This window comes from Triturus cristatus, chromosome 6 (assembly GCF_964204655.1).
Source record: "Triturus cristatus chromosome 6, aTriCri1.1, whole genome shotgun sequence".
In the NCBI taxonomy this organism is placed as follows: Eukaryota; Metazoa; Chordata; class Amphibia; order Caudata; family Salamandridae; genus Triturus; species Triturus cristatus.
In genome coordinates this window covers 282904228-282931821 of record NC_140589.1, presented here as the reverse complement: position 1 = coordinate 282931821, position 27594 = coordinate 282904228, and the positions used below count along the sequence as shown (strand labels likewise).

Genomic DNA, 27594 nt, shown 5'->3' with positions numbered 1-27594 from the left:
ATGTGACCAGTCAGCAACAGCCCAATATGCCTGCAGTTCATGTTACGGCCGGAGTTGGACCAGGGAGCTAAAACAAACGAAGAACGCTGCACATTCCGTTTCAGAATCTCGCCCAGGGTCACACGTGCACCTAAATACCGCACGCCACACCCCCTTCTAGATCCAGGCTAAGGTTGCAGCGCGCGCGCCACTGCACAATCATGTGGAGGCCACTGTTGAATGGGCCTCCTCTCGCCAACTCAAACTGATGAGGAGTTATCATGGGAAGGGTACGGAGTGAAAACTACCGAAATCACACATGCCTCCTAGGAGATGGAACAAAAGGTCAAATCAAGCACCCATCGTAACATACAGAGAAACTAACCATTAGCAGAGCAAATAGGTCTCACCTCTGGGACCTATTGGCTTTCCTACTGCTTTTGGCAATGCTCTACAGGTATCCCACCAAATGTGTGTAAAAAACCAAAAGTGGGTTGACGAGACCTCTGCAGGCGGAGGCATTATTCCACTGTCCCATGCAAGCCCGACAATGTATGTACATGCATGCACTGGAATGCATGCATGCAAGCAAAGTGGGGCACCATTTGCTTTAATTTTCTTTAACCAACCCAAGATAGCAGGCCCCACTTCGACCAGTAAATAAAAAGTGGGGTTTAGCATAAAGTACAGTTTTTTAAATAAAAAACTGTAAGTCAGAAGGGGAATAGCATTGTGTGAGACAGACCAACACAGGGGTTGGAGAGAAGCACACAAGGTGAGAAGCAACCTAAAGTAACACCTGGAGCAATGGGTGGGGGTGGGGGGGGGGAATTACATGGTGGAAGAGAAGGAAAGAGCTGGAGAACACATGCACTCACAAGTGCTTAACCAATACGATAAAAAAGTTCCCTAAAAGTGAGCAATGGATGGACAGACTGCATCCAATAAGAGATGGGAAAGGCGCTATGCTCCAAGGGAGGGACACAAGATTGACCAGCTGGGAGTAGGAACGCCATTGAATAAGCAAATTACAGTGTCAATAACTCCAACCAATAGTAAGCAATGGGTAGTCTGTAAACTATGCTTGGCAAGCTCAGACTTGAGTTTTTTTGCAGCTAGCCCACAAGTGCCGTGTTAGGCTAGAAATAAATAAGGGCATGTATGGCAATTGAGAACGATAGCCAAAAAAGCATTTGATCAGCAATCATACCAGTTATATCTGACAAACTCACTACATCCAAATCTTTGTTGGATACTGAAAGAAACTGGGTTGTTTGAATGAGTGTGAGCCCTTCAAGTAACAGCCAGTGTCCCCCATTAGGGCGAGCCATCGTCACAAAATTAACCTATGCTTAACCCTGTGGTAGCTTGGCACAAACACAATCCGGCTTAATTTGGAGGAAATGTGTAAAGTGTTAACAGCGTACAAACTGCAAAAATTGAACACAGGAAAAAAAAAAAAACAAAAAAAAACCATCAATTTAGGAAAAAAATTTAGTTTGAATAATTTAACACCAAAATGACAATTTCAATCAGTAGAACTGAAGTTAAGTATTTTTAAAGGTTAAAGTGAAATATTGCCCCTATAAGATCAAAGCGCTAACCACGGACTTCTAGTCACACAAGACTGGGGCAAAGTCGAAAGTAATGGCTGACCACGATGGAACGCGGGTCTGACGCATGGAGTGGATTTAGCCCAGTATCCGCTTTCCTTCAGATTTAGAAGAAAATGTCTGAGAAGGTAAAACTCAGCAGGGCAAGGCAGCTGGCAGTGTCTGAGAAGTTGATGTCGGTGAGAGTTTATGTCGGTGAGCCGCTAGACAAACGCATGTTAAAGATTTCTACAGTCTAACTTAGCCTTTTTTTGGAGGTTAAAAATCCAGTGGGACAAAGCGGCAGGCTGTAGCTCCATATGGGCTCAAGTCTGAATACCCCTTCTGCAAGGAGCCACTGAACAGGATTTGCTGTGCAGAGCAATGTGGGAGCTTCAGTTAAATCAGGCCAACCGGCAACAGAACAAGCAGGTCGGTCCTGGTCTCCTCTTGGAGCACATTTTTGCAGATGATTTTCTAAGTGCCAAGTTCTGGAGGCCTGGAGAGGCACCATTTGGCAGGTCAAGGTGGTTGTAGCCTTTTCAGTCCATGAGGCTCTGATCAAGAGGGCAGCAAACTAGCCCTTGGAATCTCTTTGGAAGCCTGGGTTCAAGTAGAAGAGCAGGGTTCAAGTAGAAGAGCAGGGCTCAGGTAGCAGGGCAGACCACTGGGGCCTCAGAGGAGGCTTCGGGCAGCATAGCAGTCCTTCTTGGAGCAGAAACGCAGTCTTCTGAAGTACACAGCAGGCAGCAGTCATCAAAATGCTTCCACCAGTCCAGAAAGTGAACTGAAGAGTGGGTCTGAGGGTCCCTTTTTTATACCGGATGCCCACTTTGAAGTGGGAGAAATGCTTGGAGGCCAGCCCACCCCCAGAAGTGTCTGGAAATTCCTGCCTCCCTGCTCTGGTCCCAGTCTGTCTGCAGGCACAGTAGGCTGGTGTGAAGGGGTGTGGGTCAGTCTTTTGCAGTGCAAGTGAGAGCTAGCACCCCCCGCCCCCCACCCAAATCATGGCCATTTAGGCATACCTAGTCCCTATTGTGTGGCTGTCTGGGAGGAATATACAAAGGCCAACTGACATTCACACCTAGTCATGTGACAGAACAGGCTGCAGGCACCAAATGGTTACAGAAGAAAAATGCCAACTTTCTAAAAGTGTATAAAAAAAGTGGGTGGGTTAGGCCCACCTGGACCGAGCCCCTTTAAAGTATCAATTAGTGTTTGGGTGCTAGACTCCATATTAATTTGCACTATAAGAACCACACTGGAGTTGGATTGCCCTTGTGATTTATTTCACTTTCATTTAGTTATTTTCCCCCAAATAAACATCTCATGTCTTTTTGAAGGACAACTTTTTTTGTTCATATATACACTTCACAATAACCTTTCAACATAAAGAAACTGCGTAATCACATAATCATGTGAAGAAGAAAAAACAATAGTAAAGTAGACCAGTCCTTCATTCTAAATGAACACCTGGCAGAAATTTCATTATGAATAAACACTGTCCTGCCGGTGTGAGCTAGGTGGGATAGAATACTAAAGGAATAGGCATTTTGCCATATTTCCTAACTAGTACTGATTTATGTGCAAATATTCTTCCCCCAACAAGCTTGGTCAACGCGTTTGACCCTCTGCGATTTGTGGTGTTCGCCTCAGGACCAGGTCTGTGCTTTCACTGTGTTGTTACTAACTGGAATCTGCAGTGGTTTCCTGTTCAGAACTGCTTGTAGCAAGGTCTGAATAATCAGTTTTGCGACTGGTTTCCTTTTTGTTCAATGAAATTCATTAGCTTAGTTTTGTTTGGAGTGCGCGGTATGACTTGTTTGGTATCACAAACCGGCATGCCTCCCACAGAGCAGGGTCTTCCCAGGAGCTTTGATTGGGCAGAAAAAGCAGTTGAAGATCTGCATTGCTGTTATCCACATCTTCACTCCCTTCGCCTGTGCACAGCAGGTGGGAGCCGCAGTTATTTAGAGTGGTTTTGGTGCTGCAGTTACAAAATTGGAACTGCAGGCCCAAGGCCATGGCCAGATGTAAGCTTCACTGAGCTGTGCCAGAACCGTGGCTCTGGTTCATGAAGGTTGCCCCGGTACAGCCATTGCTATTTTGGAACTGCGGAAGGAGGGGGGCTCACAGGGGTCTGCAGTTCCGGGAGCTCAGCCACAAGTCCACAATGTTCTTTTTAAACATAGGGAGGGGTCTCTTCAGAGCACACCCCCACATGGTGAGGGAAGAGAGCTGCAATGGGACCCTCTACAGGAACTCACCTATTCCTTTCATGTGCACTCCTTTAATTGCACTGGGGAAGAGTCCCCACAACCTATAATGGCAGCCGCAACATTTTCTCCCAAAGTTACTGCCAGACAATTTTATTCTTCTGCTAACACAGATCAGTCTTTTGATCCGTGTTACTAAAGAGTCCGAGGGGAGGAGACAAGCCCTCGGCCAAATCAGCCATTAGTTTTACAGTTATGATTCAATCAAGGTCACTTCAGGCATACCACCTTTGACAGATACAGAATGTTAGCACTCTAGTTTCTTTAGAACACTGGGGAGGGAGGCAGCAGGGTCATGGATTCAAACAGAGGGCAGAGGGGAGGTAGAAGGGGCAAAGGCAGCAAACTGAGCATGCCGGGCAGGAGAGCGGGGCAGTGGCAGCACAAAAGACCACACAGGACTTGCAGGAGGAGCAGCGGCAGAACAGACCAGGGAGAATGCAGTAGCAGCAAGGCAACCATGCAGGAGAGGAGAGGCTGTGGCCGCACAATAAGCCTAGGAGGGCAGGAGTGAGGGCCAGGGGCAGGATTCCATGCAATGAAGGCCTGGTGGAAGGGGGCAGAGTAAGCAAGTTGAGCACCGGGCAAGAGTAGTGACAGCATAAGACCATGGAGGGCATGAAGGGATAGGGACATGAACTCTAACAATTGAAGATGTGGGGGGAGGGATCATAGGACACAGGGGAAGCAGGCTGACCAAGTTAGGCAGTCGGAAGCACCGAGGCAGCAAAATGGACAATGCAGAGCATGCTGGAGGAGCAGAGGCACCTCAATGGGCCATGGGGGTAAGGAGGAAGGGGGCAAGGGCACTCACAAAGGGCATAGGGGAGCAGGGCAGGGGTAACAAGCTAAACAAAGGACTGGCAGGAGCAGCAAAGGATTGCCAGGACTGGAGCTAAGGGCTAGTTGCATGGACAAAAGTGGGCAGGAAAGAGGAGGGCTGGGGCAGCAAGCTAAGCACAGAGGGACAACGGGAGGGACAGTGACAGCACAGACCGTGCAGGGCAGGGCATAGATGGACAATGAAGGGCAGGGCGGAGGGGGCAGAAAGCTGATCAGAGTAAAGATGGTGAATGTCGGGCAACCTTACTTCAGTGAGCAGGATGGCATGGGAAGGAGGGGCAAGGGCTTGCACATGAACAGAGGGCATGGGGTAAGTCCAGAGGCAGAAATAAACGGATCATGGAGGGAAGGCTGGCAGGAGCAGCTCAGTTGGTCACAGAGGGGAAGTGGCATGCACATAGAACAGATGGGAGGATGGCGGGGACAGTAAACTGACCACGGCAGGCAGAGGTGGGCACAGGTCTTGCAGATGGGGAACAGATGGCAAGCAGGAGGCAGGGCAGCATGGTGACCAGAGCCCAGGCTGATGTGGGTTGCCACCAGCAGAGTTGGTCTGTGGAAACCACGTATTGCAAATGACCAAAGGCTGTGAGCAGTTTGTGTTGGCTAAATAGGTTCTTAAAAATAAAAAATTAAAATCAGGAATTCATAAAACACAACTGTTAAATAGACTGCATTTAATCATGTTCATATGACCTTCCACCACCCCCCAAAAAGACCCAAAAAGTTCACAGCAAAAACAAAGTTAGTTAATGTGACATAGTTCGGTATGGTAATAATCTAAGATCTAGTTTTCTTTTTTTAAATAAGTTCACAAAAAATTAGAGGAAGGTTAAAATAACCTAATTCGGAGCTGAAAGGAGTTAAATGAATTCTTTAAAAAACCCCAAAACATCCACTTAAATTCAGCAGTTACAGTTCAGTGAACTTACTTGCACTCCCACCATGCTCTGCTTACGACCTCCGATAATACATCACTCATGACATGTTACAGGACAATAATAACTTTGTTCACTTAACTCCGTTCAGCGCCACCCCCCCCCCCCCCAAACTATAATCTTACTGTAATAACCATGGTTTACTTGGTATTTTCCCATATTTTTTTGCCTCCTGTTGCTTGGCCATGGAACCCTGTACTTTACTCCTGCTAATCAGCCATAAAGTGCTGGTCTATACACGATTGGCAGATTTAATTTACTTATAAGTCCTTAGTATATGGTACTACATGTACCTAGGGCCTGTAAATTAATTGGTACCAATGGCCGCTGCAGCACTCATTGTGCTAAACACTAAAATAGCACTTTACACATGGACTGCATGGGCTGGCCTGGAGCCATGTTTTAGTTTTAAACTGCCATTTAAACCTGGCAAAATAAACCTTTTGTCAGCGCCAAGGCTTCTTTTAATGCCTAAATATGACCCCTAATGTAGGCCCTAAAAGCTCATAGGGCTGAGTGCATGATATGTAAAAGGTAGGACATAATGTACGTTTTACATGTCCCCGGCAGTGAATGATGTCCAAAACTCCAAAGCAATTTTTTACTGTGGCAAAGTTGGCTCTCCCACAGGAAAGCACAGAGTTACTTTAGAACAGCATTAAATTACTTCAGTTTGGGAATAGCGAGAAAAAAAAAAAAAAAAAAAAAAAGATTCAAGGATTCATTTTTACTAATGAAAATCCAACTTAATTGTAAAGTCAGATTTATATCAGGTTTTGGAAATAAGTTTATTTTCCTGCTTAAGCCAAATGTCCCTTTCTGCCAGTGCCACCTCACTGCTTCCCTGGAGTGTTGTGTGCTGTATAGTTCCCAGGCAGTGAAGTGTTCCTCCCCTGAACAGGGTGGTCTGTTGATGTACCCAGACACATACACTTCCCAACTTCAAATGACGCTTAACCAGTCACTGGCAGATGCAGTTCACTACTGGGGTTGCCTGTCCTTTATCTCTCCAGTCAGCCTGGCACCAAACCCAGTGGGAGAGGAGGAACAGACCAAAACTGGGTTAGGGGTTGAATATTTTCTAAAGACATGTTTCCAACCTACAGGCTGGCACTTGGCATAAATGAGGACACCACAGACCTCTCGAACACTCCTGGACCTGTGTGGATCAGAAGGTCTGCCCCATTGTCTGGAGAACCTGACCAAAGACTGGACCTGCTAACCTGGAACATAGGTCCCCAGAAGGGACCCCAAGTTGGCTGACCTGTTTGAGCTATTGGAACAGAAGCTTCTAGATCTCTGCAACTGCCCAGTTCCAAGTGGCCTACCCATGCTGCTGCCGTTAGTCCAAATACCCATGTGAGCAAGAAGCAAGGTCCACTAGAAAGCTGGGCAGAAACAGCCTCTATGCAAGAGGCTTCAGATTTAAACCCTGCTGGTACCATCTTGTGACAAATGCAGCTCTGTTGAGAAATGGTCCCAGGTTTTTTAGGTCGAGCATTCAAGACCTCTTGTATATACATGTGTAGGTACTTTGTGGGCTCTGGAGATCAGCCCTAGGACTGGACTGCTTCCGCTTAGGGACTTTTATTTTCTGTTCAACTGCCTCTATTTAATGGTCTTGATCGAAAATACCCAGCAGAGGTCAGTAAAATACCAGAATCCCTTTCGCATTCTCTAGATTCCAGTCCATAGAAATAATCTTCCACAAGCACCCGTAGACAATATTTCACAAATCATGTATTTTCAGTGATATGACCACCGAAGGCCCCGATTTTATATTAAAAACAGAGCTTTGACTATACCATTTCCCGCTGAATGGCAATATTTCTCTCCATGTGTTCTTATACCTGGTGTGTCATGCAGTTTGGTGCTTACTTTCCCTCCATGTCAAACAGTAGATATTTCAGCACCCAGGCCAATGTGCTGACCCCCCCCCCCCCCCCCAGGATTTATAAAACATGTATTTCTGGAAACAACCTTAATTTAATCTCATTTTGTAGTTGCCAGTTATCGATGCATCACAGAATACACTTTAAAATGCTGCAAAACAGAGCAAGCATTCAGAAGATCTGAAGCAAAACTGGTTGCTTTGTATTTAACCAGACTGAACAGTCTATCATAGACCAGGGGCAAAATGTATATGATTTTATACTCCTCAAACTACCATGCTACTTCACGTACTGAGAACCAAATTATAACATCTTGTATTTTCAGTTAAGAGAAATTTGGGAAGCAAATGCTAGGTTAGACCTTCTGAAGATCTACTTTCCACAGCTAGGAAATGTAATTGCCCATTGAGATGGCCATGGGTACAGGCAGAGCCTGTAGTGCACATATACCATGCTCCCAAAAGAATTCTTGCTGCAGAAGCAAACTTTCAGTGCCTTGCAGCCTTGGACATCATTGAAGCAAGGGATGCACTAGTACATATGTTTAGTTACGTAATGTTGTACATCAACATAAAGTATAACTGAGAAGTCACAAAGGAGTTTTCCTAAACAATCAGTCATACAGGGACATAGGAAACTTTTTTAAAGAGCTGCAGGAAATTACACAATACCATTCCAACATCATATGGTGCATCACATAGTGCGGAGTTCGTATTAACAGAATCATGCATACCTGTTGACCACTATATCCCACTGTGGAGTGCTGCGTCGGTCACTGGAAGGTGTAGCCCAGCAATTATCCAGAAAGAGCTCTAGCTGTGGATCTTGAGTATACTGAAGTTCAACTTCAAAATACAGTGGCTCCTGCAAGTATTTCACAACCGGATACTCCTGATTACTGTAGAAGTCAGAGTAGGACAGATCTAAATTGGAGACAAAATAGTAATTAAGCAGAGGGCTTTCAAATTAATATAAACTTACTGCATAAGATAATAAATATCGTACCCTGTGTAAATGAAACCAATGCTTTTACGGTAACTTTCACATGCTACAACTTATTCCAAAGGGCAGAGTTTCTGGTGTCACAGAAAAATCAAATCAAAGAAACACAAACTAAACAAGCAGTTCACTTTATGTAGCAAGTTCTTAAAGAAGCACATGTTTAACTTACCCAGTGCTTCAAAGCACAAGCTTTCTATTTAAGTTTTGAACTAAGACAGGAGGAGGATGTGGAGTGAAATTTGTGGGTGGGTGGGCAGGGGAGACCGGGGAGGTACTGGAAAGAAAAAACCAGGGTGATGGAGGAAGATATACATTTAGATTACCTTCAGTTGTGTTTTCGATTTAGATACCCGTACGTAGGTTTCCATGAATCATGTCCTTATATAGGCACAATTTGCATTGCCCTTATTTAGGCAAAGAATCCCAGTCCCAAATACAGGCATGGTCACCTACATCCGTCCATCCCACATCACAACGAGTTCTTAGAAACCAGACCCTTAGGCCATCGGGACTTTCCCTAGCTAGGATTGATTTCTCCAAGAACTCAACTATTCTGTATGAACTGCTGTTCCTTAGGGGTTCATCCAGGAGGTCTTCCTCTGCCCGACTTTACGTCAATGCTAGCATTCCTAAACACCATCCAGGTATAAATATGCCTTCCCTTACCATGGCTAACTACGGCACAGCACAACTTGACTGCACGGTTCGCCACGGCAAGTTCGGAAGATACCATATCCCGGTCTGACGCACTGACCAGAGGCTGTCATCCCTACTTGCAGAGAATCCAGCTTCCAGTGTTCTGACTCCATTTGCGGGTCAGAGTTTGAGACCCGTAAAGAGATTCCCACCTCACTCATTCTAAAAGATATGGAGCTGACCAGGCGCGCAACACCCATTGGTCTCAAAGGGCTTCAGTCCCCCCCGCATCATGTGTGGCAGCCCAGGATGAGAGCTTCCCAGGAACACAGAGCCGCACCGAGCACTTCACAGGTCTTTAAAAGACCATTTGCATGTTAATGGGGCCTTACTGTTTCACCCCTTCTAAGAGCCCCTGCAGCTCCACTCTGCCTATTGCTTAAAGAATCAGCCCACCCGAATTTTGGCTCTAGTTGCGCATCTGGAGCGGACTATAACCTAGAGGGACTCTTGGCATACAAAACTTAGTATACATCATACTATAGACAACAGTACCTACTCTTACCTTGTACTACACTTAGGTTAGGTACACTGGGGTAGAATTATTTAGAAGCATCAGACGAGTATTCACTTTTTAGCCTGTGTTATTTATGTATATATGAAAACCGGTTATAGCTAAAATGCTAGTGCAGTATTATTTCTTACTGCTTACGCTGTGCGCACATCTTGCTTACTGTCTAATGATTGTAACAGCTCACATCTTACACGAGAAACAAGACTGTTCAATAAAACCTTTTCTTTTTTAAACGCCCTTCCATTTCTGTGTAACCCTGAAGAAACTAAGCATGCACGATTGAGTGAAACCATTATCTATTGCCTCCACGATTCAGAGATGCATTCCGATTCTAAGGGAAACAAAGTGGTCATGTTTATTCGGTTATCAGAAACTAATCCCTTTTTCATTCGAGAAGTTTCTAGTGACCTCTGAGTTAGCTGGCACACACAAGTAATTACGTTTAATGTACTCTATAGGAGCATACTGACCACAGGTGCAATGCAAAAACTACAGTGTATATTATTCCAATGTGCAGAGTCTAAGGGAAATAGGAACTACACTTCTATTATGCATCCATGATAAACATGGATTCCAAGTGGTGACAGAGCTATGAGTGACCATGCAGGTGTATTAAACATCAACCATCATTCAAGTTAAGCTTCCCTAGGATATGGACTTCTACCTGCTTTCATTTCAACTTGTTCTGCAAATCCTTATGCTACAAAATACACCATCAATGACTTAAAGTACCTGGTAACCATCACCTATTTCACTGCTCACCCACCCCTGTCTGTACTGAAGCCATGAAAAAAATAAAATAAAGCAGGACTCTCCATTCACGGAATATGGAGGCTGTCTAGATGCACGTTGGGTAATTTTACATGCAATCAAGGAAGAAAGTCCAGGTAGACCTCAGTCCTGGTTGACCCAAAACTAGTTATTTTCCCCATTTTGGCCCAAATTATGCAGGACCCCAACTATAGCATTTTCCCCATTTGGACTACATATTTGAGGGAGTGCAATTCAAGAAATGGAAATAATGGTCAAGACCTTGACAGAATTCATTCTTGTATTCAAGACTGAACTGAAGGATTATACATCTCCCAGAGCATATTTATTGTGCTGTCCCACAAAATGAAAGAAAAACCTTTATTAAAACCATAAAGTGGTGGAATACCACCAACATACAGCAAAAACACATCCAGAAATTACACAAAATTATTCACCATCTCAGAATTTCAGTTCTGCCTTGGACATCCTTTCATTGCAGACAGTTCATTTTATACATGTATGCACTCACAAGGTTCAGTCAAAAAGGAGTATGTTAACCTGTTTCTTTGCACAGTTTAGGACCTCCCAGTTTAAAGTAAGCCAATGGAAGGCTAGCTACTGGTTGAAATTAAACACTCCTAGAATGATGGGAGTTTTTGGAAAAGTTAGTCCAGCCCACTTAGGCAAAGACTCACATTGAGGCGTGCTAGCTAACTACGACAACATGCCAACTTTGTCCAGTTACTAGTGCACCAGTTATAAGGTGAAGTGGAAGCGGACAGTCCTCATTGCATGTTGACATATTTCCAAAGTCTAGGATCACAAGCAGATCAGCAAGGCTGCCCCCTACTTCATGAGCAATTATTAATTCGACCTTAAATTAACATTCATAATCTGGTGGCACATCAGTGTCAAAAACACAAGAGACCCTCTGTACTATGCTCATTTTCAGCCCAACTGCAAAATTTGACATTTCATTTTTAGTAAAAAAGTAATGGGTTAAATTGGCTACTCTACCAGCCAGAGGGGAACTCATTGATTGGCTGGGGAGAATGAAAATTAGCTCCTGGCAATGACCATATGCGTCTGTCTTTTGAGCAATCATGTTTCAAAGATCTTTTACTAGGAAAAAAAAAAGAAAAAGAAAAAAAAAGGCGGGGAGACACTTTTCTAAGATTGCCCGTTGCAGATTATGTAGAATAAGAAATTACATCTTGGACAGTCCTAAACAAAATGCTCACAAATCCCAGATAGCACAGAGGTTCAGTACACAAATGGTGTCCTGTGGACTCATGATGGGAGAGGGTAGAAATAGAAGGGAAGGAATCTGCTGAGGAAAAGGGATTTAATCGTAGAAATCCGCAGAAAGCTCAGATTAGCATTTGGAATATATAAAATGAAACTTCGTCAAATTGGGTGACATCACATTGCTGAGGAAATGGGATGTGCTGAAACTATCAAAGAATGGGTACCTCCGACTGAGATTAGGACACTTTATAAACCCAAGCAGAAACCATGTTTCTTCAGACTCTGCTTAGAAAGACAAGAATATTTTAATATACCAGTGAGCTCTGAGGTGATCTACCTCCAGCTTGAGCTTTGTAGAGTTACATCATTCTGATAGGCCATCTAAAAGAATTAAAATACACAATGGCATGCGGAAAAGTAGTGCTTTAGCTTTCCTCCTCTTTGTATCTGGCGGACTTACCAGCCACCTGCAGAGAAAATAAGTTATTCTTGCCCAAAATGGGAGATGCCACATACTTTTATTTTATGCAGGCCACCTAATTCTGTATTATACAGCAGTAGATTTACAAAATAAGCTTGAATGCCTCGTAAAATACATTTTATGACTATAGAAAAGATTAAAATAATGATCTTTGGTAAGATTACAATGTTTCTTGGTTTAGAAAAAGTTGAGGACATACAATCTTATAAGTATTTGGAGGTTATTTAACAGAACTCTAACAGAAATCTAAATTTGAATGACCATCTAAAAATCAGAAAAGATCAGAGCCTTATTAACTTTAGGAGACTTTGGGCCATATTACGATGTCGGGAGGACGCAGGTGGAGGAACAGACAGTAGGCCGGCAGTTCAGACCACCCAATTACAATGCGGCCAAATATGGTGCCGTTGCAAACTCCCATTTCTCTATGGGAGCTTGTGCTGTGGGCGGATTCCAGGAGGAGGACCTGGACGACTGTGCGTTGTCTGTGTGGGAGCCATTTGAAAAACTTGCAAAGCATTTGAGGATGTGATCACAGCATTGACCAGTTTGTTCATTGTGAGTTTGTCATTAAAGATGATGCAGAGGTTTCTGGTGTGGTCTGTGGGTGTGGGACCCAGGTCAGGTGGCCACCAGGAGGAGTCCCAGGGGAAAGTTCTAACTTCTGAAGATCAGGATCTCCATTTTTTCAGTGTTGAGTTGTAGGCAGCTCTTGCATCCAGTTGGCCATGTTGGACACAGGTGGTGTAGTTGGTCTTGGTGGTGTTCGGTGAGGTAGTGGCAGAGCATGGTCAGCTTAGGAGACAATGTTGACGCCGTGGGTTCTTAAAATGTTGCCGAATGGTGCCATTTAAACGTTCAACAGGTTTGGACTGAGGGAGAAGCCTTGGTGGACTCCACAGATTATCTTCTTGTGATCTGAGGTGAAAGTGAAGTCTGACTCGTGTCCTGTTGGTGTAAGGAGGTGAACCAACTCAGGGTGGGCCCATGGATACCAGAGTCCTGGAGACTGACTGAGTGTGCCATGGGAGACGGCTTAATGCTGCTGAGAGGTCAAGCAGGATGTTTCTGTGCTGCTGCGGAGACCTGACTGAGTGGAGTCCAGGAGGTGGTGTTATTTAAGATGGGTGGCGAGCTGCTTGTTGATCTTTCTCTGGGACTGTGAAGGGTAGGAGCGAGACTGGCCTGTTGCTGAGAGCTTTCGGGTTGGCTGAGGGTTTCTTCAGAAGAGCTGTGACCTTTGCGTGTTTCCAGCTGTCCAGGACGTTTCTGCAGAGGATGAGTCGATGATGCTGGTCAGGTTGGTGCTGATCAGTATGCTCCCAGGTTGTACATGTGGTGAGGGCAGGGGTCCGAGGGTAAACCCAGAGTGGATGGTCTGCAAGATTCTGGTGGCGTCATCTGTGGTGAGATGGCTCCTGTTGGTTAGGTGGTGGGTGGGGTTGCGATGTTGGTGCAGATCTAAAGTATTTTGTTGTGGAAGAAGTCAGAATGGTTATCACAGAGGATCTGAGAGGGGATGAAGGTGGTGGATGCTGCTGTTTGGTTCATGAATTCTGTGTTGGAGTGTTTTGTCTGAGTTGGAGCAGAATACGAGTGAGTTCTAGGGCCTCTTTCCGGTTTTATTTTTTAATTTTTCATTGAGCAAATACGACACTTTATACAGAATTGGCAAATGTCGGTGAGGGCATCGGGTTAATCTCTTATAATCAATACAGTCTGTTTAATACAGTCAGTCCATTACAGTATAGTATCAGTGTGTTCAATCACCACGACGTAAACGGTGGATGCTTCGCGAAGGAGGGTTGTATGGAGTTTCGTAATTGTAAACGTCTCGGTTCCCTCTATACCAGAGGTCTACAACCATTTTGATGCCAAGAGCCCTCCCTGTCAAGATATTTTAGGCGTAAGGACCCAAACTAAAGGTCAATGAGAGTGGAAGCGTGGGCAAAGGTGTAGCTAAAAGAAAGGGCCTCGTTTGAGGAATTGGCGTAGGGCAGCGCCATAAGTCTTCTTGCTGCGCTGGCCTACAACAATGTGAAAGAACAGGAATGCACCTCATTTATGAAATATGGTGCATTCCCGTCCTTTTCCCCCTGTATTGCACACAAATTGTTGCAATACTATCTGACCCATGCAAAGTTGTGGTGAAGCATTGTGATTATTTAAAGCAATCTGTTTTGTAAAACATTGACAAATCAAATTCAGGCAACAGTGTGGCATTATTTGATTACTATATAGGTGGTGCAACTGACTGAAACATTTGTAACTTGTTACTCCAACAGGTAGTTATTTAAATCATGGTGTTCGCATCAATAAATACCACAAGATCACACCACCCACCAGAATACACTACCGCACACCTTCAACATGACCATTTATCCGCATACCATCCATCCCTCAGCCAACACACAATCCTCAATAGACTCCTGGGTGCCAAATCACTAAAAGGAACTTCACAGTATAATACGCTATTCACTATATATGGTGCATTGCCTAGATCATACCCATCCCATCACCCAATATCACTCTGCACCACCATACAAGGACTCCAAAGTAGCACTCTTCTAGTTCATCTATTACAACAAACCATTATCAAAATTCACTATCACCTTTACTACACATCTCATTAGAAAGTGATTACACTACCTCATCTTACAAAGTGGTTCAGAAAGCGAAGTGATTAAGAGAAATGTAGAAATTACCTGCAAGCACAACTAGTCAACCAGAAAGAGCAAGTTCTGTCCCACGAGAGCTGCATGCTCCCATAGCAATCTTCAAAGATTTATTGGCTGTTGGATCCTGGAGGGATAGAACTTTTAGTAACAGTTGTTTACTGCATGCTGAGATGCAATTTATTTTCTTCTGACAGATTATGGTCACAGAAAATAGAGCATCAGTGTGATGAAGAAAACAACTTTACAGAAAAAAAACGGTTGCTTAACCTAGCACATTCAGAACTCCGAACCCTTACTGTAGCTAACCCAAGTTAGGGAAATTGGTCTCATCCAGTATTGGTGACCTTTGTAGAGTCCACACCACTGAAGGCACTCCGTTCACTACTACATACAGCCCTTGCTTTTCAAGGCTTGGAGAGCTCTGCAGGGAAGAGGTACTAACTGAGGATTGCTAGTACATTTTATTTCAAATGATATTATACCCAGCATATCTTCTCCTAAGTACAAGCAATGAGGTGAAACTGGGTGGACTATCTAAATTCCAAAGATTACCCTCTTGCCCCAATCTTCACCCCACGTCAAATTGCTGGCTATGTGGAAACTTACGACCAACAAGAAAGGAGTGCCGTACATTGAATATTCTAGAGTTGGCTACAAAGCGTAGAAGAGATCTTGAGTTGATCAAATCATACATTCTGGGAAAGGCTCAAACCTATTCACATGAGGCATTGACAATACAAGTCCGAAGGAAAATACTCTACATGACTCATCTTACACATCACAGACTTCAACCTAGCTTGGGCACTTAAGGGGCAAAAGTGTAGGCTATGTTCATTCCATCAAAGAATCCTGGCCACACCTGTGCTGTTGCCCTAAATTGAATAAGGATTGTCAGCATCTTTGCCAGATTCTCATCGCAAAGGGGGTAAGGACCTGTAGGGAGGCTTCAGCCTTGTGCTTCACTGAATCAATGAAAAGAAACCTAGCAGGACTAGGGAAAGTCATGCACTCAATCAGGATCACCATAAATGAGGCGTTACAAGGTGATTCTTGTATTCTGCTCTTCTTCCTCGTCCTTTTAGTGTCTTGTACTCTGCTGCCAGCCAGTCTCTGAGGTCATCTACTGTTCTATTTGTGTATGTTTAAGTGTACTGTCAGTTATTCTGTGCTGCTCAGCATCAGGAATAACCGACAGTACACTTAAACATAAACAAATAAAACAGTAGCTGACCTCAGAGACTGGCTGGCATTAGAGTACAAGACACTAAGAAAGGACAAGGAAGAACGAAAAGCAGAATACAACACCTCGTCCCTCCTTTTATTTATTTCACATTTATAGAGCGCCTGGTTACACCACAAACGGTGTGTCCCCGCGCTATGACACAGGAGAAAGAAAATAGCAGTAAGGAGATGCTAATAAGAACTCTAATAGTTCTTTTTTCCATAGAGCCATGTTTTGAGTTGTTTGCGGAAACGTATTTCAGATGTCTCTGTTCTTAAGGGTATTGGAAGAGTGTTCCAGGCCTTTGCTGCTAGATACCTGAAGGACCGTGCTCCCTGCCTGGCTCTGTGTATCCTGGGTATTTTAGCCAATGCCATGTCCGATGATCGTAAGGTTCTGTCAGGTTTGTATTCCTCAAGGAGTGAGTGCAGATACTTAGGGCCGGATTTCATGAGGATGCGGTGCCCATAGCATAACGCCTTGAATATGACCCTCTTTCCTACTGGCAACCAGTGGAGTTTCTTCAGTGCATTCTCTGCGTTAGCTCTTCTGGGTAAGCCAAGTACCAATCGAGCAGCAGCGTTCTGTGCCCTCTGTAGTTTGGCAAGTCCTCCCTTGGTAGTTCCAAGATAGAGAACATTGCCATAGTCCAACTGTGAAGTTATTGTTGCATGGACAATGGTTTTTCTAGCATTGGAGGGCATGAGGTTCAGAATTTCTCAGAACCTTGATCGCTCCATAACATTTACCCACAACCCTATGTATTTGGTTGATGAAATTCAACTCTGCGTCAAAAAAGATACCTAAATTTTTGACTTCCATTTTAGGGTTGGGTAGTGGGCCTAAGGAGGCTGGCCACCAGGCAGATGACCAAATGGTAGGTGATTTCCCCACAATCATTACCTCCGTTTTATTCCCATTTAATTTAAGACAGTGGTTTGACATCCATTTCGCAACCTCTGATAGGCAGTTAGAGAAACGGGTGGCTGCTAGTTCATCTGTTTGAGACAGTAGGACAATTAGTTGTGTGTCGTCCGCATATGAGACGATAGACACATTATGTTGTTCGACCTGTTCGGCCAACGGACTTGCATATAGGTTGAAGAGGGTCGGGCTTAATATGGAGCCTTGCGGTACTCCCTGCTCGAGAGGCATGCTCTTTGATATATAAGATTCGTGAGCCACTCTAAAACTACGATCAGAGAGGAAAGACTTTAACCAGCACAGAGCTTTACCCATGATACCGTATGCTTCCAGTCTTTGTAGGAGCAGTTGATGGGATACAGTATCAAAAGCTGCACTGAGATCGAGAAGGATCAGTCAAGCGGTATCTCCTTCAGCATGTTTCCTCAGTGCTTCAGTGGCATAGAGTAGAGCTGACTCCGTTGAATGTGCACTTCTAAAGAGATTGTGAAAGATGTAATAGATCATGTTTATTTATATGGTCAGTAAGTTGCTTATTAGATATTTTCTCCGCAATCTTAGCTGTAAAAGGTAGTAGAGAGATTGGACGTAGGTTTTCTAATACAGTGCGGTCAATGCGGGAATTCTTTTTCAGAGGTTTGACAATAGCCTGTTTCCATTTGTCGGGAACTATGCCATCTTGGAAGGAGCGGGATATAATGTCCATAATATGGGGCATGATAGTGTTGGCGCCCTCCATAATTATATTAGGTCTGGCGGCATCAAGGGGGGAGCCGGATTTTATTCCTCTTGCTGTGTCCTTAAGTACGTCTAGGCTGTGTACGGTGAATTCGTCCAATATGCCTCCTACATGGTATTTGTTGTTGGCATGAATAGTATTAGTACCAAGACTTGCCTCTGTAGGAAAAGTATCATAAATGTTCTTAACCTTAGAGGCAAAGAACAAATTTGTCACAGTTCTCTTTGGAGGTAGGAGTTTCATCCGGCTCCTTCTGAGTTCTTAGCGACTTCAATATCGTGAATAGTTCTTTAGGAGCATTCTTAGCGCCATTAATTTTCTCCGTGTAGTAAGTGCCTCTGGTTTTCATGATTAGTGAGTGGTATTGTTTGAGTTCATATTTGTATTCCTCTCTCGCTTTGGTACAATAATTCTTCCTCCATATACGTTCCAGCTTTTTACATTTCTTTTTAACTACGGCTAGTTCATTATTGAACCATGGTGCAGTTGTACCCCTCCTTTTAGGGATTCTGGTGTTCCATGGCGCTATTTCATTTAGTGTCTCGGAGATCCACGAATCTAGTTGGTCATTTGCACGATGTGTCCCTGTCCCATCTAGGTTCCCTTTCTATTAGAGCTTGCGAGAAGGAAGTGGGATTACATTTTTTCCAGTTCCTAGTAGTTATTTTCTGGTGGGGTTGTTTAGGGAGTTTTCTGTGTGTAGGTAAGGAGAAAGGCACTAGGTAGTGGTCTGACCATGGGATAGGACAAGGAAGTCCCACCATTACATCTTCGCAATTAGTGAAAATGGGGTCTAGTAGGTGTCCTTTTTGGTGGGTATGTGTAGTGACCCTTTGGGCTAGATTTAATGCGAGTAGGTCTTTACACAAGAGGTTTATACCCTCGTCCTGTTTGTTGTCAAAGTGTATGTTTAAGTCGCCTAACACCATAAATTTGTTGTGTCTGAGGGCAGGTTGCACTATTGTATCCACTAGACTTGATATGAACTTGGTGACTGGGCCCGGTGGTCTGTATATTAAGATACCACTTAGTGTAGTGCCATCTAATGTTGACAGCGTGTATGAAAGGGCTTCACAGTCATCAATTCTAACTTGTTGCACGTCACATGTCATATTGACTTTAAGGATTATGGCAATACCAACTCCATTCCGTCCTGAGCGGTCCTGTCTAACTATTTTGTAGTCAACGTTAAAGGCATCCAGAACATCTGGGGTGGAACTCTCGTTAAGCCATGTTTCAGTAAGGAATAGGGCATCTAGTTTATGTTCCTCAAGTAGATCTTTAATTTCATATTTGTGTTTGGCCAATGATCTGCCGTTAAGCAGGGCCAAATGCCACACGTGAATATTATTAATCTGTGTCTCTGGCCTGAATTTGGCTTGGCAGTGCCCACACTTCAAAGTGTCTTTGTCTACATTTAGCCTATGTTTGCATGTAAGGTTCAGTGGTTTGGATAACATGAGTAGCTCTTCCCTGGTGTAGATAATCCTATCTCTGGGAGTTGCGGGACCAGGGGACCAGGCCCCTGGGCCCGTACCGGCGCAGACGGGCTTGCCTTAGGCACGCCAGCGGCGCGGTCGCCTACACGTGTTTAAGTAGAGGAGTCAGGTTAGCTCCTCCCCTCCTCCCACCCAGGAAATACGTCAGCTAGCTCGGCCGCGCCCTCCACACAATCGGCACAAGCCGTGATGGACCAGGGCGGGCGGAGCTGTAGCGGTAGGCCAGGTGAGCTGCAGTAAACAGTACAGATGACAAACACTTTAAAACGCGCTAACTCGTGAAACTGACAGTGTATCGGCGCAGTTTAAAAGCAATGTAAGAGCAGTTTAAAAGCAGTCACAGTAAAAATAGCGATGTGCTTTAAAATCAGAAAAGATTAAAACATTAAAACACGTACTCTCGCTGAAATTCTATCTCCTAGTGTCCTTTGACAGACTAATTACCTAATCTTTATAAGGACGCCACATTTTACAAGTTGATGGCGGCACGGTGGGTCTCCGGCAGGCACCAAGGGGTACCATCCTTTTTTAATCAAAGTTTACTTACTAAATCAGACTTTAACGTCCCGGTATTTATTCATTTTATCAAATAAGTAATTACAAGCAACACCGAGAACTTGCACAAATGAGATAAGGGCAAAGTCATTGCGGGGGTAGGGGGGAGTGGGGAGGACCGTTTTAAACAATTGCTTTTCTCTTTGCAGTAAGGATTAATTGTACAGTTAGTATTCGGAAGAAAAAAAAAAGTCTTGAGTTGGACTACTCCTAGTCTAACGTAGAAACCACTGACCTAGGCCTGTGTACCAGCACTGTAGGAATGGTGAACATCCTCCATCATGTGCTCAGTAGTGTTACTCTACAGCACTGCAACCAAGATCTTTGTTTTACCAAAGCAAATGGACCTATAAACTAAGTATATAAAGGTCACACCTTAATTTACTACTAGCTGGCTCTTTCCGCTGTAGAGATTTCCCACATCACCCATAGAATGTTAAGTCACTTGTGATCATCTTTACTGCACCAGAACCTTCTACTTTTCACACTGAAGGCCAGGAGGTGCAGGGAGACAGTCCCATCGCTATGCAACTTCAGCAGAAAGAAAAAGTCAGCATCTTTCCTTCTCTGCCGTCAACCCTCCCCCCTACCCATAAAGAAAGTAACATGGAGTCTATTTTCACACAAGTTAAACATTTGTCCCTGAAATAACTATTTCAAAAGCTGCATTTTGCAACTGGAGTACTAAAGAGATAAGCATGTTGAGGAGGTACATACAAACTACTACCACATCTACAAGACAATACTAGCTTGATAGAATTTCAGCTTGTTTTAAAGGTCCAACTTTACTCTACCTACATTTTTTCATTAATCCTAAAGTGCCAAGATGCTACATATTGCATTGATACTTAACACAAATGCAAACAATCCATAGGCTTTTTTAATTTACTATGCTGCCTAATCTACATACCTCTGGAAAAATACTCCTCTTCAAAGACTTATTGATCAAGAACTGTTAGAAATGGGATTTCTGGTTGGGTAGGGTTTACGCCCAAGCCAGGCAGAAACCACCACTCTAGTCATGGCAAGGGAGTTACACGCTGAAGATAACCCCTGCTCACCCCTTGGTAGCTTGGCATGAGCAGTCAGGCTTACCCCAGAGGCAATGTGTAAAGCGGTTGCGCAACACACAGCTGCAACACACTAGGTACACCACAAAAGAAACTCGACACATGGTTTAATAAAAATAGCCTTTGTATAATCCCAAAAACATTAGAATCCTAATCAAACAATATACACTGTCAACTGGCACTAGATCATAATTTACAGGGGATTATATACATTACAGGGCCAATCGGGCCACTGTCCGAACCATCACAAGCACAAGTAGCAAATCTAAAACACTACCAGTAACTACTGGCAAAATACTGTACTCCGCATAATAACCAACATAAACGGATAATATCTGCATTACATTAGGCATAAAACACATTATGCATATATCACACTTGGGAGTGCACTATAGTAACACTCCCAGGTGCATTCATCACCCTCAGCATAAACCCATTATGCAATCCTTTAGGGCCTGAAGCCCTCCTAGTACACATAGGTGACCCCAGGCCAACTGGCCTTCGGTGAGGCTCAAATGCCCTTTGTCCCAAAAGTCAGGGTGTAAGGGAGGACCTTCCACCGGCCCTCTGGCAGCCTTCAATCAATCAGGGGGGTATTAAAGTGCGCTACTCACCCGTAAGGGTCTCAAGGTGCTGGGGGTGGGGAGTGGCGCTCCGGATCAGTCGAAGAGCCAGGTCTTGAGGTCCTTCCTGAACGTGTGCAGGGTTGGAGAGCATCTGATGTTCACAAGGAGGCTCCTTCCAGGTCTTGGCTGCGATGTGGGAGAAGGCCCTCCTGCCTGTTCCGTTTCTGCAGATGACCTCTGCCAGGGCGAGGTCGGCGGAGTGGAGGTTCCTCTCTGGTACGTGGAAGGATACGGTTGAGATATTTGGGTCCAACGTTGGAGGAATTTGCAGGCGTGGGTGAGGAGTTTGAAGGGGACACTCTTCTCAAGGGGGAGCCAGTGGCGGTCTTGCAGGCGTTTTCATGCGTTTGTGACGCGGTGTTCCAAGGAAGAGTCTGGCTGCAGCGTTCTGGATGGTTTGGAGTTTGTGTAGAAGAGTTCTGTTGATTCCAGCATATAGGGCGTTGCTGTAGTCCAGTCTGCTAGTTATGAGCATGAGGGTGACTGTCTTTCTGCAGTTGGGGGGGAATCATTTGAAGGTCGTACGGAGGATGCGCAGGCAGTTGAAACTAGTGGAGGTGACAGCTTTGACCTGGCGGTTCAAGGAGAGGGAGGAGTCGAGGATGCAGAGGTTTTGTGCTTGGTCTGTAGGGGTGGGAGGATTCCTGAGGGCAGAGGGCCACCAGGTGTTGTCCCAGGCGGAGGGGCAGGGTCCGATGAGGACTTCGGTCTGAGTTGTCCTTCAGGCAGCTGTCCTTCATTCAGGCTGCCACGTTCTTCATTCCTTCCTGGAAGCAGAGTCTGGTGTACTCTGAATTCTTGGTGAGTGAGTGGATGAGCTGGGTGTCGTCGGCATAGGATACAATGCTGAGCCAATGCTGTCCAACCAGGGCGACGAGGGGGGCTATGTAGATGAAGAGCGCAGGGCTGAGCGATGATCCTTGGGGTACTCCACAGATTTAAGGAGCAGACGGCAGATGCTTTTAAGAATTTTAAGGGCTGTTTGCAGGATATAGCACGTTGGATGAATGCTAACAAATTAAAGCTCAATGCCGGAAAAACCGAAGTAGTTCTTCGGCAAGGGCTCAGCGCCAGATCCAGTGATGTGGTGGCTGCCTGAAAGGGGGTCACCACCGACACCTGCTTCGCGCATTCGGAATTTAGGAGTGAAATGGGAGGCGGATCTTTCCTTCTCCGCTCAAATTCAGCAAGTCTCGTCAGATTGCTTTAGTACATTGAAAAATCTGCATAGAGTCCTTCACTTCTTACTGGAGGATTGCCAGATATCAATAGTACATGCTACAGTCACATCCAGGCTGGACTACGCGAATAGCCTAGATCTTGGTCTACCCAAATATGCCATAGGACGTCTCCAGAGGATACAGAATGCGGCTGCGAGACTGGTTTTACGGATACCCTTCAAACACCATGTCTCTCTGCATTTACAGAAGCTCCATTGGCTGAAAGTGGAGAAACCAATTCAATTTAAGGCCCTGATTCTGGCGTATCGGGCCCTTAAGGGAAAATGTCCTAGGTACCTAAAGCACAGACTGAGTTTATATAAGCAAAACCGGGTGTTCCGATCAAATTCTCAGATCTTGCTGCAAACCCCCTGCTTTGTGAAGGCACGGCTGGGAGGGAGGACCTTCACAGTTGGTGCAGCCTCACTGTGGAATGCCCTACCAGTTGCCCTGCGGCAGGCAAACACTGAATCCGGTTTTAGAAAAGCCTTAAAAACTTGGCTTTTAGGGTACCTCAACTTCTAATGGTTCATGACTCGCTTGCCACAACTCATCTGATTGTTAGCGCCGGGAGACCCCTACTTGGGGTAGCCGTCGTGCTCTATAAATCTCAAATAATGATATCGGTGGGTACAGAGAGGAAGGGGGGGGGGGGGGGTCTGATCCTCTGGGTTCTGCCAGAGAGGAAGGATAGGATCCAGTAGAGAGCAGCTCCTTGTATCCCTGCGTCGTGAAGTCTGGCTGAGAGCATACAATGTGAAACTGTCGAAGGCTGCTGAGAGGTCAAGGATTAAGAGGGCCGCAGTGTGTCCCTGGTCGAGTAGCATACGGATGTAGTCAGCAGTGGCAAGGAGGGCGGTCTCCATGCTATGGTTGCTGTGGAATCCAGACTGGGAGAAGTCTAGGATGGATTTCTATTCGATGAAGGCGGTCAGCTGGGTGTTTACAAGTCTCTGACTTTGGTAGCGAAGGGGAGGAGAGAGATGGACCGGTAGTTTCAGAGCCATTGGGTCGGCTGTGGGTTTCTTGAGGAGGGGTTTAACCTCTGCCCGCTTCGTCGTCTGGGACGATGCCGGATCTGAAGGTGTGGATGGTCCATCCTAGTTCGGGTGCAGTGGCAGTGCGGCCCTGTGGAATGCGTGTGGTGGGGAGGGGTCCGCTGGGGCTCCTGAGGGGGTTATCTTCATAGTCGCGGTGATGTTAGACTGGCGGGATCCCAGGTCATGATGTTGGGCTTATCGGAGGCGGTGGGGAGGAGGTGGTGGTGGTGGTGGTGTCAGTTCGCTGAAGTTGTCGTAGAGGGCCTTGATCTTTAGATTGAAGTAGGAGCTGAGCTTGTCGCAGAGTTCCTGGGACGGTGTGACGTCCGTGGCTTCGCAGGGGGGCTCTGTGAACTGCTGTAGGACGCTGAATGAATGAATAGGACACTTATAAAGCGCATGGCTACCACAGGCCTCCCAGCGCTGAAAAGGCACACCTAAAACTGCAAATCTAACTGCTCAGGAGAACAAAAAGGTTTTAAGATGCTTGCGGAAGAGAAGATGGTTGGCCTCAAGACGAACAGGCAACTGATTCCAGCTTTTAGCAACAATGACAGAAAAAAAGACGACCACCGCACCGGGCTCGCTTGAATCTAGGGACAATAGCAAGATTTTTCGACTCAGATCGTACAGGTCTTCTAGGGACATACAGGGAAATAATGGATTGAAGGATCGGTGAGAGCTAGCCACCAAGGATTTGTGAGCAATACACAATGCCTTAAATTGAAATCTTTTATCAACTGGCAGCCAATGGAGTCCCTTAATGTACGGTTTCACGGATTCTCTATTATGCACCTGAATAAGCAGTCGAGCCGCACAATTTGACCGTTTGAAGCTTTTTTTTTTATAGTCGAACAGGGAGAGCCTAGATAAAGCACATTGGCATAATCAAGCCTAGAAAAAAAAAAAAAAAAAAAAAAAAAAAAAAAAACACAGTGCTTGTACCAGCAGCTTCCTGGCTGTAAAGGGTAAAAGGGGAAAAATACTTCAAATCATTTTAAGAATGGCATAGCAAAAGCCAGCAATCCTAGATGCCCGAGTTTTAAAACTAAGGTTGTGATCCAACTAGACTCCCAAGCTCTTTACTTGGTCTTTAGGTGCCGGCATGTCACCCATACATTTGGGCCAGAGTACAAACAATCGGCCAGGATAGACTGGTTATTGTATAATAAATTGAGAGACACAATAAGCCGAGTATCGTCCGCGTATGTAATGATCTTAACCTCAAACGACTCGACGATAAATCGGCCAAAGGACGCATACACACATTAAAAAGAGTGGGGCTAAGAGAAGAGCCCTGAGGCACCCCACACTGCAGTGGCATCCAATTGGAGGTAGCATTATTCTCAAATACTAAAAAAAGATCGATCCAATAGATCGGACTCAAGCCATTTGTGTAAAATACCAGTCACCCCACTTTCCTCAAGTCGCGCCAATAAAATTTGTTGATTTACCGTGTCGAAGGCCGCGCGGAGATAAAGTAGAATAATCGCAGCGTAGCCTCCGGCATCCAAGATTTTCCTCGACTCCTCAACAACCGCTAGCAAGGCAGTTTCAGTGCCCTGCTGGGGCCTAAAGCCCGTTTGAGAGGAATGAAGGCAATGGTTGCTTCCCAAAAGAGCAGAAAGACTAGAATGAACATGCCTTTCGCATATTTTGGCAATCCCAGGAAGTAACGAAATAGGATGGTAATTGGCAAGCACTCTGGGATCTAAGGTGGGCTTCTTCAAAAAGGGCTCTAACCCTAGCCTGTTTCCAAAGAGAGGGGACAATTCGAGGAAAAAGCTATTTACTAGCTCAAGAATGACAGGAGCAATTGAGTCAAGTACCTGGTTAAGAATGCAGGTGGTGCCACGTCACTAGGGGAACCAGATTTCAGGTGCTCCAATTATATTTTTAAATTTTCCAGGTCCATCGATGGAATGGAGTCAATAAAAAGTTGAGGAAAGGGGTTCATCTCTAGTCAAAGGGGGATTAGCCCCACCTACTAAAACCGAAAAAGGGGGAAAGGCCAAATAAAATGTTCTGAATCTTCCTATAGAAGAAAAGCCAATTCGTTGCAGCGACCTGCCGCATTTTCCAGGGGCAAGGAGGGCTCAGGGGGTTGCATAAGAGATTTGGTAATTGTAAAAAATTCACCGGGGGGGGGGGGGGGGTTAGCCGCTAACAATTTTATTTGTAAAATAATTAGATTGGGCAGATCTAATTTCAGCTTTGTAGACTAATTGCATCTCTATATTTAAGTTTCACAGTGATTGAGAAGTCCTTTCTCCAAGTTCTTTCATGATGCTTACAAAGCTGTTTCAACTCCCTAAGTTTAGGGGAGTACCAGGCAGCGTCATGCTCAACTTTTTTCCTAAATGACCATTTTTTGGGAATATGGCTATCTAAAGAAGTCTCAAGCCACTGATTGAATTTAATATTATCACGTTCAGGGTCATTACTAAGCACCGGCCTAGTGCTATCAAGAATAGACACCCAAGCGTCCGTGGAGAGATTAGCCCAGCTCCGATTCCAAAGTTTTACCCTTTCCCTTGGCTGTCCACCCTCCTGAGGAGTCCAAGCAAGAGGGACCATGAAGTGGTTTGACCAAGGTAGAGGAATAGGTTTATCCACTATCAGATCGCTGATATTGGAAAATAGAGGGTCCAAAAGATTACCTTTGAGGAGTGGAGCCAGACACTTTTTGCTTCAGGGCCAATATGTCTAAGATGACAGATATCACCTCAGATTCAGGGTGCAAACCAGGTCAAAATGAATATTTAAGTCACCTAGAACTGTAAAGTTAGAGGTGGAACTTACTAATTTGGCTATGCGGTCTAGGAGCTCTTTACTAAAATTGACGCTAGGGCCCGGTGGCCGATAAGAATACCCGAAAAAGTACATGTGGGGGAGAATCCCATCGTAAAAAAAACAGCCCTCAGTCCGAAATCAAACTGACAGTAATCTGACAGCGAAAAATATCCTTATACACAATAGCCAATACCCCTCTTCCTCCTACACGGTCTTGTCTCTGGATCAAATACCCAGACGGAAGAGTACAAACTAGTGCTGGATCTGCAGTACTAGATAGCCATGTTTCCGTATGGAACAAGGCATCAAGATCGTACTCCTCCAGAAGCAACCTCCATTCTGTAGAATGTTTGGGAAGGGAGCGACAATTCAACATGGACATAATGAGTCCTATTGGCATGAGGGGAGATCGTAACCCTAGGTTTAAGAAAAGACTGAAATTCAAAAGAAAAGTGCCCACATTTATGATGGCAAGTATCAGGAGCCATGGAATGGCTACATGTCAGGGAGACACGATCTTTAAGCTGGAGTAGTTCGTTATAAGAATATAAAAGCTCACCTCTGGTCACAGAGCCAAGGGTCCTGGCCAGGTTCAGACAGGCTTGCCTTAGGCTTCGCAGGTGGGCTTTGTGACCAGTAGGACGTTGAACAGTTACTTGACGTTGGTCTGGATTTTGTCTCTTATGAAAGTCTGTTTGGTTTGTTATGCGCTGGTATTCCTTCAGGGAACTCCTGTAGTTCTGTGCTTCTCTGGTTTCGCCAGGTTTTTTCAAGGCGTCTGCAGGAGTGTGGCTTCTTGATGAAGGTGCTGCGTAGTGTGGTCCAGGGGCTGGTCTGGATATGGAAGTGCTGGTTGTAGACAGTCGGAGGGGGATCCTGTGTACAATGGTGGGACCTCCTCCTGGGCGATGGAGGTGGTCCTTCCTCAGGATCTTGTAGCAGTCTGGGATGGTCGAGGCGATGTCGGGCTGGAGGAGGCTTAGGTCCAGGTTTCTGTGAAGAAGGCAACATCAG

At 45.1% G+C, this 27594-nt stretch overlaps 1 protein-coding gene across 1 annotated transcript in view; it reads right to left on the bottom strand.

Moving 5' to 3' along the window:
* The window catches only part of LOC146816765 (uncharacterized), a 132149-nt gene that overhangs the window by 10491 nt on the left and 94064 nt on the right, over positions 1 to 27594 (bottom strand). Inside the window, exon 18 of the mRNA XM_085610640.1 lies at positions 8254 to 8443. Within this exon, the coding sequence (XP_085466766.1) occupies positions 8254 to 8443 (190 nt within the window). The remainder of the gene's footprint in view (positions 1 to 8253; positions 8444 to 27594) is intronic.